General features: G+C 42.9%; 1 protein-coding gene across 1 annotated transcript in view; it reads right to left on the bottom strand.

Moving 5' to 3' along the window:
- Positions 1–16413, bottom strand: part of LOC108789847 (dihydroxyacetone phosphate acyltransferase-like) — a 29184-nt gene extending 12771 nt beyond the window's left edge. Inside the window, exons 1-9 of the mRNA XM_018559972.1 lie at positions 16213–16413; positions 14528–14719; positions 11781–11957; positions 10445–10574; positions 7754–7881; positions 6454–6529; positions 4355–4506; positions 4144–4274; positions 1360–1583 (exon numbers count right to left, since the gene is read on the bottom strand). Of these exons, the coding sequence (XP_018415474.1) occupies positions 1360–1583; positions 4144–4274; positions 4355–4506; positions 6454–6529; positions 7754–7881; positions 10445–10574; positions 11781–11957; positions 14528–14719; positions 16213–16242 (1240 nt within the window). The 5' untranslated portion in view covers positions 16243–16413. The remainder of the gene's footprint in view (positions 1–1359; positions 1584–4143; positions 4275–4354; positions 4507–6453; positions 6530–7753; positions 7882–10444; positions 10575–11780; positions 11958–14527; positions 14720–16212) is intronic.
- Positions 16414–16427: the final 14 nt, after the last annotated feature.

Genomic DNA, 16427 nt, shown 5'->3' on the forward strand with positions numbered 1-16427 from the left:
ATATCTGTGTTTTGTGTTCCAAGTCACACAGCATACCTGAAATATAAAAAATACATATTTCTTAACTTTTTAGTTGGTTCTTTGGAGTAGGTTTATACATAAAACTATAGGGAGCTTCTATTGCTTAGAATAGATGCAATTAGGGGACTATTTTTTTTTAAAGTGCATTAACATGCAATATACCAACCAAACTTTGAGATCTTTAAAAGGAGAACTATGGGGTTAAGTCTTTTCCCCATAGTTCTCCTTAGGGTAACGGGAGGACACAAACTAGCGTCCTCCCTTCACCCTAAGCTCAGTATATAGGGAGCCGCAGCTCGCGGTATACTGAGACGCCGCAGCTGAAGCGGATCCCGACAATTGTGCCGGGATCCGCCCAGCTGCGTGACTGACAGCTGGCTCTGCCTATCTAAAGGCAGAGCCAGCTGTCCCCGCCCCCTCCCCCGTCCGTTCCGTCAGTCAGCGCTGGCGGATCGGAGCGGGGGGAATGCAGCCCCTCCCCTGTCACGGCAGAGAGCCGTGACAGGACCGGTATGTGCTTGGCAGGTTTACTACTATTCCGGTAAGGAGTGCAGCTGGTTCTTGACTACAGGACCGGTATGTGTTCGCTCACCTCCCGATCTACTGAGCCGACCTGTGACAGTCTCATTGTCACAGGTCGGCTAGAACTATGAGGTGAGTGAAAAGCACTCACCTCATAGTTCTCCTTTAACCCTTTGTTAGGACAGAGTGCACATCTAGTTCACAACTGATAATGAAATCGGCCAGCACACAACAGACAGGGTTATTTGTGGTAAACATAATTCCCCAACCCCCTTCTTAACATTACATAGAAGAGATAAGCAGCAATTTAAAAATATTTTTTAAAAGTTATACTGTGTGAATGGGAAAATGTAAGAAATAAGGTGTTATACAAATTTGGCGGCAAAAGAAGATATACATTTCAAAATACATCTAATGGCTCCTGTGTGATAGTGTACTATGTGATGCATGACCCTCAAAGTTAAAAAAAAAAAAAATCCTTCCCTGACCGAGGGCCCATTCACACCACATCTAGATCATCTCCAGACCAGACCAGGTTGTTTCCGGACCCAAAATGCATCCTAATGTATCCCTATGCTATTTCTGGCCTTTGTTCACACCAGCACAGTCCGTTCCAGACTAGACCAGAAAAATACTGCACGTCTCATTTTGTCTGGTATGGATTGCACTGGAGCTGCGGGTATGTATGTAGATCTGTATGTACTGCATGTGCGGATTCACCTATAAATAAGTGCTGCAGCACATAGTTTGTAGATGGGAAGCCATAGCTCTACTTTTATTGTCTTTTCTGTGTATGTGCACGATTCTCATACATACCAGGCCACTCTAGATATCCTCCAAAGGCCTCTGTTAAATCCTTCAGCCACAACGTCTTGTCAACTAATACATTGTAACTAAGTGAAGGAAAATTCTGTAGCACAATGGCTGCTATCAAGCATCCCGGGCTGAGCACCATGTTGGCTATTTGGTGAAGCTCTACTTTATAGGCTACATCAGAAATGAACTTCTGAATATCCTCTGAAGGTTTCTGAGAAAGACATCTAAAACCAGAACAGCAAAAACAATAATGTACAGCTACAATATTAACAGCGCCGAGCAACAAAATAATGGCGATAAAAGGAGAAAAAAAAACCAAGAAGTTCCAAACTGTGTTACAGTATTAAAAAGTGGATCTTAACCCAAGAACAAACATTTATTATATTGCAGCTCACCACATACATTAAAATATATAAGTTTGAACAATATCCTTTACAAAAAAGTTCTATTATCTTGAATAGAGTTCAAAAAGGACCAGTTGGTAGGACACCAAAACATTTGTCAGAGTTCCTTAAAATATATCTAAAGAATGTAGTCATTAAAAAAAGCATGTAAAAACAAAAATATATTGACTGCATTCATTTTCTTTACTCAGTCTGTTTGCTTTTATTCTGATAATCCTGCTAGTAACACAATTCCCGTGTATGGGGGACAAGGCTCACTCACTGTACTAGATCTACAGTAAATAGGAGCAATACTGTCACCCATGGATAGGACTGCAGAGCACCTCTCCCTCTTCTCTGTGTTCCGTAGTCCTCAGAAGAAACTGAGAACACTACTAACTTATAACTGCCCCCCGCCCCCCTAATTTTAGCTTTAGTAAGTTTCTACCTAGCATGACCCTCCAACAACCCCCCCCCAGAAAATAACTCCTACTCATGATGTTCACATCAAGGTCACACATGTGCGTCATTTGTTTTTTGAATGCCTAGTAGGGCCCAGAAACAATAGTGCGCATCTTAGTTTTTTTCATATCCTACCTAAAACACACTCACACTGACCCTAACACTAACTTAGTTCAAGCCCTGATCTAGGTTGTTTATATATTTTTTCCAATCAAGACTTATTAGAGCAAATGTAGAATATAAATATATAAAGTAACACAATAACAAAAGTAAACTGAGCTGCTATAAGCCTAGGAACTGAAAAAAAAAAGAAGAAAAGTGAAGAGAAGAAAGAAGGGAAGAAACAAAAAGAGAAGAGAGCAGATCAAGGCAGCCACTGAGAAGTTTCAAAAATCAACAGCATTCTATATACAGTGGTACCTTGGTTCACGAACTTAATTGGTTCCACAATTCTGGTCGCGAACCGAATCAAATTTCCCCATAAGGTTCAATGTAAATAAGGTTAATCCGTTCTGACCCCTACGAACGTGGTCGCGAACCGATTTTGGTCGCAAACTGAATCAAATTTTCCAATAGGGTTCAATGTAAATGAGGCTAATCCCTTCTGAACCATATGTTAAAAAATGTTTTAACCACAAAAATATGAAACAAAGTACAGTGCAGTATTAAGAGCGTGAACACTAAACTAGATCATGCTTTTCTACAATTTCCTTCTTCAATTCAATGGTTATTTTCTTCAAAACCTTCTTCTTACCATTCTTGCTCTGCACTTTCTTGTTACCTTCATTATTGCGCTGCGCTTTCTTTTTACCACCATGCTTGCTCTGCACTTTCTTTGGAGCCATGCTGGATTGAATAATACTATACAGTACAGCTTCACAGCAAGTGTGCACAGGTCTGTCTGCAACCGTGATCTCGACTAGAGGAAGCCACGACCACGTGTCAGAGTGGGGAAAATGGCCGCGGTCGTGTTCGTCACCCGATGCGGAGTTCTCGAACGGAGGCAACATTTTGCCGAACTTCCTGTTCGCGAACAGAAGCGTTCGTGAACCGAGGTACCAGTGTAGTTACATATAAAAAGGTAAAGACTCCCAAAATGAACACTATATTGAAGAGTAGGACATAGTCACAAAATACAGTAAACTGTATGTAAAATTGTACAACTAAGTAGGTAAATTGTATAACTAATAGTTAAACAACCAAAAACTATTATCATTATGGTGGATGGTTAGCTCTCCCACCCTAGTAGATGAATCATGTTATCTTTTTATTTATTTATGTATGTTCTGATTGTTGTATGAAGGAGATACTTGTCTGGTCCTATCAGTTTCCTGTTTGCATCTCATCACATGCTGTGGAATGGTATAGGATACAATAATTATTGGGCTGTGTGCGGTTGTTTGATGTGAACAGATTTACTTTACTTTTATGGTTGTTGCACGACAAGCTTTTTTTTTCTTTTCCTCACTTTTTATTTACCCCTTTCTCGTCTTGTTTATCCTTCTTATTCTTTATCCGTTGTGTTCTTCAACTATGTGCCTGTATGTTTATACTTGTTCCTTGTCCTGCCCATTTACTGAGTGGATAGTTATAACATACTTCTAATACAGCATACAGTCGGCAACAGTAGTGAAGGGGGGAAGGGCATTGTACATAGGTTTACGACATTACTTCTGTAAACCGCACATGCTTAAAGCTGTAACCCCCCTGGACACAGCCTAGCTGCGTACACATGCGCGGGTTTATGCAAGTGGCGGCGTAAACCCACGTAGAGCCACCTATATCCAATGACTACTATGGGTGGTTGTATGCTGCAGCTGCTTAACCACGGCAAGGAAATATGCCTACAATTTACGTTCTACAGCCTCTTCGGTTTATGAAAATGAATGGCAAGAAAAATGTTTACAGCATCAACAAAAGCATATAAAAGGAACACTACCTGGGAATGAGATTGTACTGGGATCGGTTCAATATGCCGGAGGCCAATGACCTCAACGACATTGGTTTTCCAAAAAACACATGAATGCTTCCAAAGTTTTCACTGAGAATTTTCCTGGCCTTTATCAAGCCCTATAAGAAAACAAAACACCATTAACAAACATACATTACACATGAACTAAGACAAAAGGTAGGTGTGTATGTAATCTTACTGATGTAGATTCTTTGGGTTTGGGCACTCCAAGAAGCTCATATGCATAGAGTGACTCCTCTAGTATTCGCTCATAGCTAATGCTGATCGGTACCAGATATGTATCGAACACTTCTCCTTTGAAAAAAGGCTCCATGATTACACTAAGGAGACCTGCAAAAACGGCCCATATACATTACAAATATAAACAAAGGACAGTTAACCAAATAAAGCATTTACATAGGAGATGAGATAGTTAGTTCACCTGGTTTGGCCCTTCCCTATTAGTTCAGGAGACCACCAACCATCTTTAGGGTCAATGGGCCTTGGGCTTGCATCAATGGGAAAATGCAACATGCATTCAGATATTACTGACATGTGCAGTTGACCATCTGTTGAGCTGCTTTTGCATTCCTATAGACTTTTATGGGAGAGATACAACTCTGGCGCCAACAAAGCCTGTCAACACAGGCCCTAAAGGATGACTGGAGGCTCCAGAGACTGTGTGGGCACGATTAAGCTTAAAGCTGAACTCCAACTACCCCACCCCAATCTTTTTAATAAAAAAAAGAAGGAGTACTGTGAGCCTACTGTCATGACATAAACCCAAGGGGGTGTGTCACTGGCAGGCTGGGCTCACAGGAAATGGGATTTGGAGCATGGAGAGGGTAAGTAGAACTTGGCAATGTTTATTTTTTTTTTTAAATATGGCGATAAAGAAGAAAATGTTTTTGTATTCAACGTAAACTCCTTTTCTTGGAGTCCATTGAGGGACACAGGAATTCTTAAGCCAACCCATTTTCAGTCATAGCACACTATAAAAGTATGCAAAATATTGAGGCACCCCAGTCTACAATGTAATGGATTTTAAGGGGACCCCATACAAAACCACCCAAAAAAAAAAAAACACTGAAGACTCTTTGCATCAGAGCCTTCTCCTTTCACATCAGAGTCCCCCCTTATATCACAAGCTTCACAGTGTATCAGAACCCCCTCCTTCGCTTCAAGAGCCCTCTTCATATCAAACGCTCCTTCTTCACATCAAGAGGATTTCAAGGTACCCTGAGGAAGACAGAAGGCGCTCCAGGGTGCCACAGCACCCTGGATGATTAGGGCTGGTTAGTTATACTGCCACTTGCAGGAGAAAGCGGTGGTACAGCCCGAGAGTCTAAGAATTCTTGTGTCCCTCTTGTGGACGATAAAGAGATAACCTTTTTTAATATCTTTGACAATTTTGCTTTAAAGGAGAACTATGGGGTAAGTGTTTTTCCCCATAGTTCTCCTAAGGGTCACGGGAGGACACAAACTAGCGTCCTCCCGTTACCCAAAGCTCAGTATAGCTTGCGGTATACTGAGACCGCCACAGCCGGGACGGATCCCGACATTACTGTCAAGATCCACCCAGCTGCGTGATTGACAGCTGGCTCTGCCTATCTAGAGGCAGAGCCAGCTGTACCCTCCCCCGTCCTTTCCGCCAGTCAGCGCTGGAGGATCGGACAGGGGAGGGGGGTCCCTGCAGGGAGCCGTGAGTGACAGTCACGGCTCTCTGCAGGGACATAATTGAGAAGTGAGCGAGCGACGTTATGTGTTCGCTCACTTCCTGATCTATTGAGCCGACCTGTGACAGTTTTATTGTCACACGTCCGCTCAAACTATGAGGCTGAGTGATTTTCACTCACCTCATAGTTCTCCTTAAAACATTGCTGTTGAGGAGAATTTTCAGTGCTACAAAAGGCTATAGAAAATAAAAACAGGATTGAAAGCTAATGAAATAACTTTTTAGCTTAGAAAACTTAATGTACAACAATGTCAGTCCTGAATAGGAGTAAAACCCGGCAGGGGTTCTAACTCTTCCCCACTCAGAAGAAAAAAAATAGAAAAAAAAAGACATGCATTTTAATTCATTAGTCTATGTGTACCTGCTTTATTTATGGGCAACATTATAGAATTGTGATATAAATAGAGTATATGAAGTATGGAGACTTTTGTGTATTGTTTAAAATGCAGTGAACATCCAAATACAAACACATACTTCATTGTTACAGTGGAAAACACAATATCAGTTTTTAATGAATATATGGTTATATATTAGTTTAAAAAAAAAAACAAGACAAAACATACCAAACTTTGGGTTTAACGTCTTGCATGTCCTGCTTCTTTGACCTTCAACAAAGAACTCCACTGGAGCATATCCATTCTGTGGGCGAGATCTTGAGGTTATCACACAATGCAATTAGAAAAACAACTGCCAGCCTCTACTTAATGCCTCACTAAGGGCTATATTCATAAAAAATAAATTGGTGAGCCATTTGTCCTGTGAAACTGCATGTACATTTGTTCTGTGTGAATAGGGCAAAAATGAATGTTATTAGTATATTATCTTTCCAGGTCAAATTGTATATCAGGAAAAAACACATTATGGCCACTAGGTAGAGCTAAGGAGCACAGGAAAGAAGGATTTATTCTTATGATCCTTGGCTTCATCTAGAGGCCAGAATGTTGTATTTTCCTAATTCAGGAATTACAATAAATTACATTCGACTGGGAAAAAATATATACTAACATTCGTTTTTGCCCATAGAAAGAATGTAAATGCAGTTTGGTAGGATGAATGGGGGGGGGGAGGTGCAGGAACCCGGGAAGGCAAAATATAAGATTTAACTTGTTTTCGGGTGAAACACCAATCATTCAGTCGTGTCGCCTGCCACAGCATCCTTCACTTCTATAGGGCCTGGGAAAAGCGCGTGCCTTGCAGGCCACCCATTTCTTGGGCCAACAACCTCCCTTCCATGTTACATTCTGCCCCATCTTCAGCAAAGGCTTTATTAATCTAGCATCAACTTTTCTTGTCCTTTCCTCTCCTCTAGAGTGAAGTCCCTTTCCCTCTACAGTACTGCAAGGGTATTTGCCCTGCACTCTGGTAGGGTCATTCTGCGAGACTCAAGTACTAAAGATCAAAGAAGAAAAGAAGCTGCCTGTCCACTGCCCATCTATTAATAAAGCATTTGAGGCTCATGATGGGTCAGGTAGCACCAAATGTAATAAAAAAACAGCCAAAGGGCAAGCAAAGGAGTACCGAAGAGAAGACAGAAAGTAAAAGGTGGAATAGAAACAAAAACAAAAAATAAAAATAGAAGAGGAAACAAGAAGAGTCGAGAGGAAGGTAAAAGAAGAGAAAGGAGACAAGAGAAAGACTGGGGATCACCAAAAACCATAGCATATCATAATATGACTTTTAACATCCCCATAAATACAAAAGGTATACACCTTCCTTTGCATTTAAATTAAAACAAAGGAGTATTACAAGCATTGGCAGCAAATCAACACACATCATTCAAACCCTCTTTCCTATGACATGCAATAATACTTTCCATCAAAGCTGCCATTGTGAAAAAGAAAACAGATTATTTGTGATACTGACCCGCAGCATAGTCTTCACATACTTGGCAAAGACTGCCCAGTACAGTTTGTTCCCCCGAAATGTACGTCGCATGAAAAAGGCACCAGACATACGAAGCAGCTCACCAACAATTTTCATGTTCATGAAGTCTATTAATAGAGAAAAATATATGACAACTCAATATACAGAAGTCGCATTCTGCAAGGAACGTAAACTAATTTCACTCCCAACCCCTTGCTACTGCTGAAGAGGATCACAAAGGCAACACGCAAATAGCACTGCAAAGGTAATGTTTGTGTACCTTGGATTTCAAACACGTCACAGAAATCAGTGTAGAAAATAACAGAAGGGTACGCGGTGTGTACTTTTGCAAATGTTTCTAGTTGCAAAGGTAAAAGTAAATGCTAGAAGCATGGCCCTTCCATTTTAGATTGTAAGCTGTTATGAGCAGGGCCCTCTTAACACTTTTGTATTGAACTGGATCATAACTGTTTTGTGTCCCTTTATTTTGTAACACACTGCACAAGCATCTTTATTACTTAGTAGAGCACCCTTTTGCTGTTATGACCTGCTGCAAACGAGATGCGTAGCCAGGCACCAGCTTTTGGCAGCGTTCCTGAGGACTCAGCCTATTCCTCATGAGCAAAGGCCTCTAGTTCACTAATATTCTTTGGTTTGTGTGCTGCAACCACCTTCTTCAAACCCCACCAGATATTTTCTATGGGGTTTAAGTCAGAAGACTGTGATGGTCACTGTAGAATCTTCCAGGACTTCTTCTGCAACCAAGCCTTGGTGGAGTTTGAGATATACTTGGGATCATTGTCCTGTTGGAAGGTCCAATGACGCCCAAGCTTCAGCTTCCTCACAGACGTCATGATGTTTTCTCCTAGGATTCAGGCTGCCTGCAGAAAATATTCCTTTCCTGTCTACTGGAATACATGTGCCCCCAGTTGCCTGTACAAACTGTTATCCAATATCTTCAATGTCCTGACAGCCACTAAACCCGAGTTGCTCTGCTATTCTAATTTTGACTTTTGTCTGACTCACCCCAATTGCTGCTGTAATCACCTACTGGTTGCTTATGTAGTGGGTTCCCTCATTGTCCTATAGAAAGCTGTGGGTGAGATAGCCATTGACCTTCTGAACAAAGTAGAGATCAGCATATCAGAGAACCCCATGTAAATGGCTCATGGGGTGCTGAAGTGAAGATGCCAGCCAATGTTATTGTCACTGCTTCTACTACACTCTGCTGCAAAATAGGAAAGGATCAGTTTAAGAAAAAAAAAAATGAAACTTTTAGAAGATGGTGGCGCACAGACCGGTCTAGACCTAGAAAATTGGATTTTCAATTAAAATGTTCATTAAAAAGGAGAACTATGAGGTGAGTGAAAATCACTCAGCCTCATAGTTCGAGCCGACGTGTGACAACGAAACTGTCCCAGGTTGGCTCAATAGATCGTGAAGTGAGCGAACACATACCGTCGCCCGCTCACTTCTCGATCATCTCCCTGCAGAGAGCTGTGGCTGTCACTCACGGCTCCCTGCAGGGATCCCCCCCGTTTTGATCCTCCAGAGCTAACTGGCGGAACGGGCAGGGAGGGGGTGGGCACAGCTGGCTCTGCCTGTAAATAGGCAGAGCCAGCTGTCAATCACGCAGCTGGGTGGATCTCGACAGTAATGTCGGGATACGTCCCAGCTGCCTCAGTATATCGCGAGCTGTGGCTCGCAGTATACTGAACTTTGGGTCATGGGAGGACGCAAGTTTATGTCCTCCCGTGACCCTGAGGAGAACTATGGGGAAAAACACTTACCCCATAGTTCTCCTTTAAAGTACAACTCTACCTGGCAATTCTAATATTTTTGGGGGACGAAATAAATGTTTTTAAATAGTATTTATTATGGATGCACCGATACCGATACTGCCCAAATGCTCCGATACCTACCCCAATACCCGAACTTCTAGTCAGAGGGAGATTCCTTCTTACCGGCAATGTCCTGTGAGGGAGCATGGAGCCGGCTTCCCGGTCAATAAGGAAGCTGGGCGGCGGGTCATGAACCGTCTCCCGGGCTTCCTGATTAGCTAGGAAGCTGGCCTCACGACACTGCGAGGCAGCCTGGCTTCCTGACCAATCAGGAAGCTAGGCGGCACATCATGACCTGCCTACCTGATTGGCTAGGAAGTCGGCTTCACGCTGCCTAGCGACACTGCGAGGCAGCCTGGCTTCCTGACCAATCAGCACGTCTTGGTCCGCCTCCCTGATTGATCACAGTGTCGCGAGAGCGTGAAGGCGGTATGCTTTCGATAGAACACCGGCTTCCCAGGCATTTAGCCTACCTGATTAACCATGCCCCGGGATGCTGGTATCAGTATTCTGTTTCGGTGAGTACTGTAAAAAAAAAAATATCGGCACGATTACTGAGAAACCGGTATCGGTGCATCCCTAGTATTTCTCACCTATCTAGTTCATACAGGCTCTCAAGGTTAAATTGTGCCAAATGAGAATATTTTAAAATTCCCTCAGCTGTCACAGAGATATTGTAGACATATGGAACACTATGTCACTGTAAACATTCCTTAGAGAAATATAGAAAAAAAACGCCATGTTTCTATTTCCCCCATGGCAAGATTTAATTATGTTTCAGTGGTACAACAGAAAATTCTAGAGCCTTTTGAATTTGTTAAATGATTATACAGATGAAGAGAATACTTGCCCATCCCAGCTGCAATGACAGGAAGTGCAAGGTCATAGGTGTACAATATGTAGGACATCATCAAAAAATCGATGTAGCTTCGATGACTGGGTAGAAGAACAACTGGGTGTTCATGAATAGCTTGAGCCAACTGCAAATGTAAGAGCATTAGGATTTTAGCCTTGTTTTTTGATGTGCTAAAAAACATGCATATGATCTGCGATACAGTCATGGCTAGAAGATGATAAAGGAATCTTTCCATAAGGTGATATGTAACAGAAATATCTTGCGGTACGGGATTGGGGGGAGTGGTTAGTGTTGAGGTGAACTGGTGTCATAGAAAACAATGGGATTTCTTCTGTTGAGCGTTTTGTAGCTTGGAGCCACAAAATGCCAAAAGTGTGGATGGGGCTTTAGCATTGGAGGGGAAAGGGGGTAAATATTAAAAGGCACTGAGACGCCGCAGCTGAAAGGGATCACGACAATTATGTCTGGATCCGCCCAGCTGCGTGAGTGACAGCTGGCTCTGCCTATCTAGAGGCAGAGCCAGCTGTACCCGCCCCGTCCGTTCTGCCAGTCAGCGCTGGAGGATGGGAGCAGGGAGGGGGGAATCCAGTCCCTCCCCTGTCACGGCTCTCTGCTGTGACAGGATCGAGAAATGAGCGAACCCCGGTATGTGTTCGCTCACTTCCCGATCTACTGAGCCGACCTGTGACAGTTTCATTTTCACAGGTCGGCTAGAGCTATGAGGTGAGTGAAAATCACTCACCTCATAGTTCTCCTTTAAAGAACAACTTTGGGCAAATAAAATAAAATGTGGGGCTACCCCCGCACTACAAGGTTAAGTGCTCATTTTGCCTAGGGAGCTAAAATAACGGAGATATACTCATTGGAACCGTGATCCCAAATGTGCCAGACCGGTGATTTCAGGCTTGCTCCCCCTCCGCTCTGGTGGTCTAAGTTCCTGTGAGTCATCATGTCTTATACAGTGTATAGGGCGTGAGGACACTGAGGGACATTCTATCTCTGGAGTGTAGGAGAAGACAGGATGAAAGGACCAGTCTCTGAGCCAGCCGGGATTGTGGTTCGGGTGAGTATACATCTTATTGTAGCTCCCTAGACCAAAGTAAAGCGTTAGGGTCGGAGAGTTAAATGACAGGTTAATGCTTCTAGGGAAAGCTTTACTACTCAGATAAACAGTTTTCATACTAGTTCTGCTGGACTCCGGGTGCAAGGAGCAAATAAATAACAATTATAAAAGGGCATTCCCAAGAAAAATCAGTCACCATTCATAACGGGAAGGGGCACAGGATTACATATATAGATATAAAACAGTGTGGCTTTAACCATAACTTACCCTTTGCATGCCCTCCTCGTTGACACAAACTTTTTGGAATAGCGCTTTAAAGATCTTGCTCAAAGTGAGAGCGAACATTCGAATAGCTGCAATATTTAAATTCTGACCCATTTCATCCAGAATCTCAGCCGCCTGATCCTGAATGACATCGCATGACTCTCCAGACTCTAAACTGATCTGCAGATAAAATACAGAGGAATCCCATATAGTCACACATATGAACCATCGCCTCTTTGCAGCTGAATCAAAAAAGCCAAAGGAAGAGCAATGATAATCCACACAGTATAGTAACATATTATAATATATAACATCAAAGTCCAGACATTTTTTTTATTTTGTTTGGGATCAAATAGAGACGGGTTAGAGGGGGGTCTGGGTTCCTATGGGGAAGAATTCCACTCAATTCCTGTCCTCTCCAATATTTGTATTGCTCTCTCTATTTCCTGTCTTGGTCACAATCCTATTCCTCATTTGTTATATGGGTGTCACAGTGACAGGAAGTTAGGTTAAAACCCCCTGTATCAAAATTGATAAAAAAATATATTTTTGACTGGAGCTTAGTAGAACTCTTCCATCACTGAAAACTCACTAAAGAAGTGGCATGATAACAATCAAATGCAATATGTAGCTACTTATATTTTGTACAGTATATACACACATGTTCTGGTACAGAACTTCCCAGAATTATACTTTTCTATTTATGGTACTGGTGTACTGCCTTTTTCAGCAGTTTCCCACTTATAATTATTAAATATAATATAATTATATAAAATTATTATATTATCACTAGCTCCAACCCAAGTTTATCCAAACCCGGAAGGAAGCCATCAGTACCGGCCCCATCAGCGGTGGCCCGGGCATTCCCCGGCCCATAGCTGCATGTAACCTAAAGGGCAGGATGCTGATGACATAATTGACCTTACATGGCCATACATGGTCAATTACATCACCAGGATTCCACCCCTTTGTCTAAGAGCAGCTGTGGGGTGGTGAATGCCCTGGCGGCAGCTGAATGGGCCAGCACTGATGGCTTCCTTCCAGATTTCAATGAGTTTGGTACGGTCCAAACTCGAGCTCATTTCTATATCCACCCAAGACGGACACAGTGGCTGGAAGGCATGTATCAGTATTCACAGAAGAGCTAAGAGTAAAACTCTGCAATACAGACTTTTTTGTAGCCAACATTTTTTGACAAGCGTAGGGAAGGGTTAAAACCTTTCAGATGTACCCTCACCTCTTGTTCTGGGGACAACTGTAAAATTTTGGAATTTCATCTGACAATAGTGATCAGGACAAATGAATAGGGTGAAACTACCCAGTAGGGACACATACAGCAATAAAAACCTGGCAGGGGTTCCAATTCTTCCCTCCTGTACCTAACATGAGAAAGATGGGGGGGTGGTTGATAGCAAAATAACATAAGCAATGCAGGACCATAGAGATTAAAGACATAGTCTGATTTAAAAGACAACTATAGGGTAAGTGTTTTTCCCCATAGTTCTCAAAAGGGTCACGGGAGAACATATACTAGCGTCCTCCCGTGACCCAAAGCTCAGTATATTGCGCGCTACAGCTCGCGGTATACAGAGAGCGCCGCAATGCTGTTGAGATCCACCCAGCTGCGTGCATGACAGCTGGCTCTGCCTATCTAGAGGGGGAATCCCTGCAAGGAGCTGTGTCTGACAGTCACCACTCTCTGCAGGGAGATGATCAAGAAGTGAGCGAGCGACGGTATGCGTTCTCTCACTTCCTGATCTATTGAGCTGACGTGTGACAGTTTCATTGTCACACGTCGGCTCGAACCTCATAGTTCTCCTTTAAAACAATTTATAAAATGCACATATGATAAGCAAAAGAATTGCATCTGTTAACGTTTTGCAATAGAGCCTGCAGAGTATTGAAACCACGATCAGTGGATCACAGGTACATTGCTTCCTTCAGTCTCTGTCTATACAGAGGAACCTACCATTAGAGACCTGCCATTATGGAGCTGGAGGACGTTATTCATGGACTACAAGTGATGTCACCACACTTGTGCTCCATTGAGATCTCTGCAGCAATGGCAAACAGAACTTGTAGTCTTCCCATTCAGAGATCCTGTGAATGGATCGGAGAATGGATGACATGGCTTTGTGGGTGGAGTCACACACAGCCATGCGCAAATTAAAACCATGACGAAGCCTTAAGGGAGAAGCATCCTGCAATTTAAGTAAGCTGGGGGCAATTTGAAGGTGAGGGGCCGGGAAATGCGACCATGTTTCACGCTAAATATGGGGTTAACAGGAAACATGACACAACATATAGTAGCATCCGAGAGAGAGTGTTTGAAGCCACATGGAAACGCAGTTCATGTGTTTGGTTCCTGGTGGCTCTCCTGTATTTTTCCTCCCCTGAGATTATGTGCATGGTCACATGTCTAGTCACATCTGCAAGAGTTGCAGGAAGTAAAATAAGATCTAGTAACCTGCCCTTAGTTAAGATGGCAACTGTCAGAAAAGAGAAATAAAGCATGCAAGGAATACAAAGCCGGCAATTATCTAGAAGTATGTGTTTGTAGATTGTCATTACTAAACATTTCTAAAGGTGTGTTTGTTGTTATTTAAAAGATATGTGTAAAGGTTTACATTAAAGCCCCACTCTGGTCTTGGTAACCAGTAGGCACTTCTATTTTTGATATAGTAACATGAAACACAAAAGGTGGACTATGCTTTTAAGAATGTGGTAAAATACAAATGATATAATATCACCTCTTTGATAACATATTGCAGCTGCTCGGAGTGTAGGACCATGGTTTTCAGGGCACTTGGCTTGCATGGTACGAGGCTTCTGTAGATCACAGGGGAGTAACATTTCATGGCATATCTCAGGTCACTTGACTGTCGCCGCTCTTCAAGTATGTCCTCGAATGCATCCCTTTTCTTGTTTCTGAATTCCCTTTGCTGTCAAGCAGAATATCAGCAGGTAAAATCGGACTTTAAAGCATCTTATTTTACATCCTGAGAAAAGCTGGACACTGAATTTTAGGCTTCAGTATTGCAGCACGTTAATGAGTAGTAAAACAATTGTATATGTGTGTTGCTCTGCATTGCTAATCATTTTCAATGTCAAACACATGTACTTATCCTCATCTCAGTGCAATGCATACAATAAGTAACACATGCGTTGTGGTGCACTGGGAAAGAAAAAAAAAAGGAGGGCAAGTGCATTTTTTGGTCAATGGATGCACATTAAAGTGACATTAAACCCTCCGATTTTTTTAACCTAAAACAATACTGTAATGTGTGCCTTACTGTAATCCATGGTTGTTTCCCTTCTTTGCTGCTCTTCCCTTTAAATCTGTATCTCTTCTCATGCTGGGGATAACTTCTGTTTTGCAGCAGACTGCCTTGTCTCTGAAATGGATACATGGTGTCTGTGTGCAGGTTTGCAACCTGAGCCAGCACTACAGGAAGAGGCACTCAGCTGCAAAGGGAAGTTCTCCCCAAGCATGTTGCAGCGGTTTAAGGTTCTGTGAGTCATCACATTCTATATACTTACAGGTCTATTCACTAAAGGGTGAGGAGTTTGGAGAAGGCAGGAGAAGTGAACAATCTAGGACAACATAGCTGATGTGGAAAAATTCTCCAATTCAGCTCACTTTCCAGTTCAACTATGTTGTCCTAGATTGTTCACTTCTCCTGCCTTCTTCAAACTCTTCACCCTTTTGCGAATAACCGTGTAAGTGTATAAGACGTGAGGATGCTGAGGGACATTCCATAGCTGCAGCAGAGGAGAGACACTGGAGGGAGTGATGTCACAGCCAGCTGGCTCCAAGGATCAGGTGAGTATAACTTTGTTATTTTCCTCCATAGACCACAATGAGCAGTTAACCCTTGCAGTGCTGGGGTAGCCCACTGCAAAGGTTAAGATTAACTTTCCCCAGAGGTCTGCTTTAATTCTCTTTCATCCTGAATGTCCCTGGCAAACCTTCTATTCACTGCAGTTCTGTCAATCATGGAGGCTCAGCATCACATGTGGGTGCTAGCTAGGGTGGTCTGCTGTTTTCAGAAATGCTATGTACAACCCCTCCCACCAGCTATGGTCTGCTTACATTTCATAGAGAAGCACAGAGACCTGGTGATGATATCATTGGGTATGTGTGCGCCTTAAACTAAGCGAGGCTGAAGGGACCGGTCCGAGTGCAAGCTGCGATCGCAGTTCAGGTGAGTATAACTTATTGCAGCTTCCTAGACCAAAACCAGCAGTTAACCCTTGCAGTGTGGGGGTAGCTCCACTGCAAGGGTTAAGAATGTATTTGCCTGGAGTTGTTCTGTAAGTGTTGAAAAAGTAATATGAACAGTTCTAGAACCCCCACATGAGGGACAGCAGTTCGCATTCATTCCTAAGAGGATAGCATGGCGATGGCATATAATAAAAGGGGTCACCCACTTACTGAATAGGGTGTGCCCATAGCTGCCGCCATGACAGCCAGTAATGTGTGCGCCCTTCAGCGATCTCTCAGCTCTGTGTTCATCCTCGGTCTCCTCCGCACACACAGTGTGAAGTTGTTAGACAGAGGCACAGGAAGAGGCGGAGATCGATGCAACTGGCAGAAGAATGTCCATTTTGACAGCTACGGGATCTGCGCAGGACAAACCTAGTCAGATA

This window comes from Nanorana parkeri, unplaced genomic scaffold (genome assembly GCF_000935625.1).
Source record: "Nanorana parkeri isolate BGI_ZX_2015 unplaced genomic scaffold, ASM93562v1 scaffold424, whole genome shotgun sequence".
Classification (NCBI taxonomy): Eukaryota; Metazoa; Chordata; class Amphibia; order Anura; family Dicroglossidae; genus Nanorana; species Nanorana parkeri.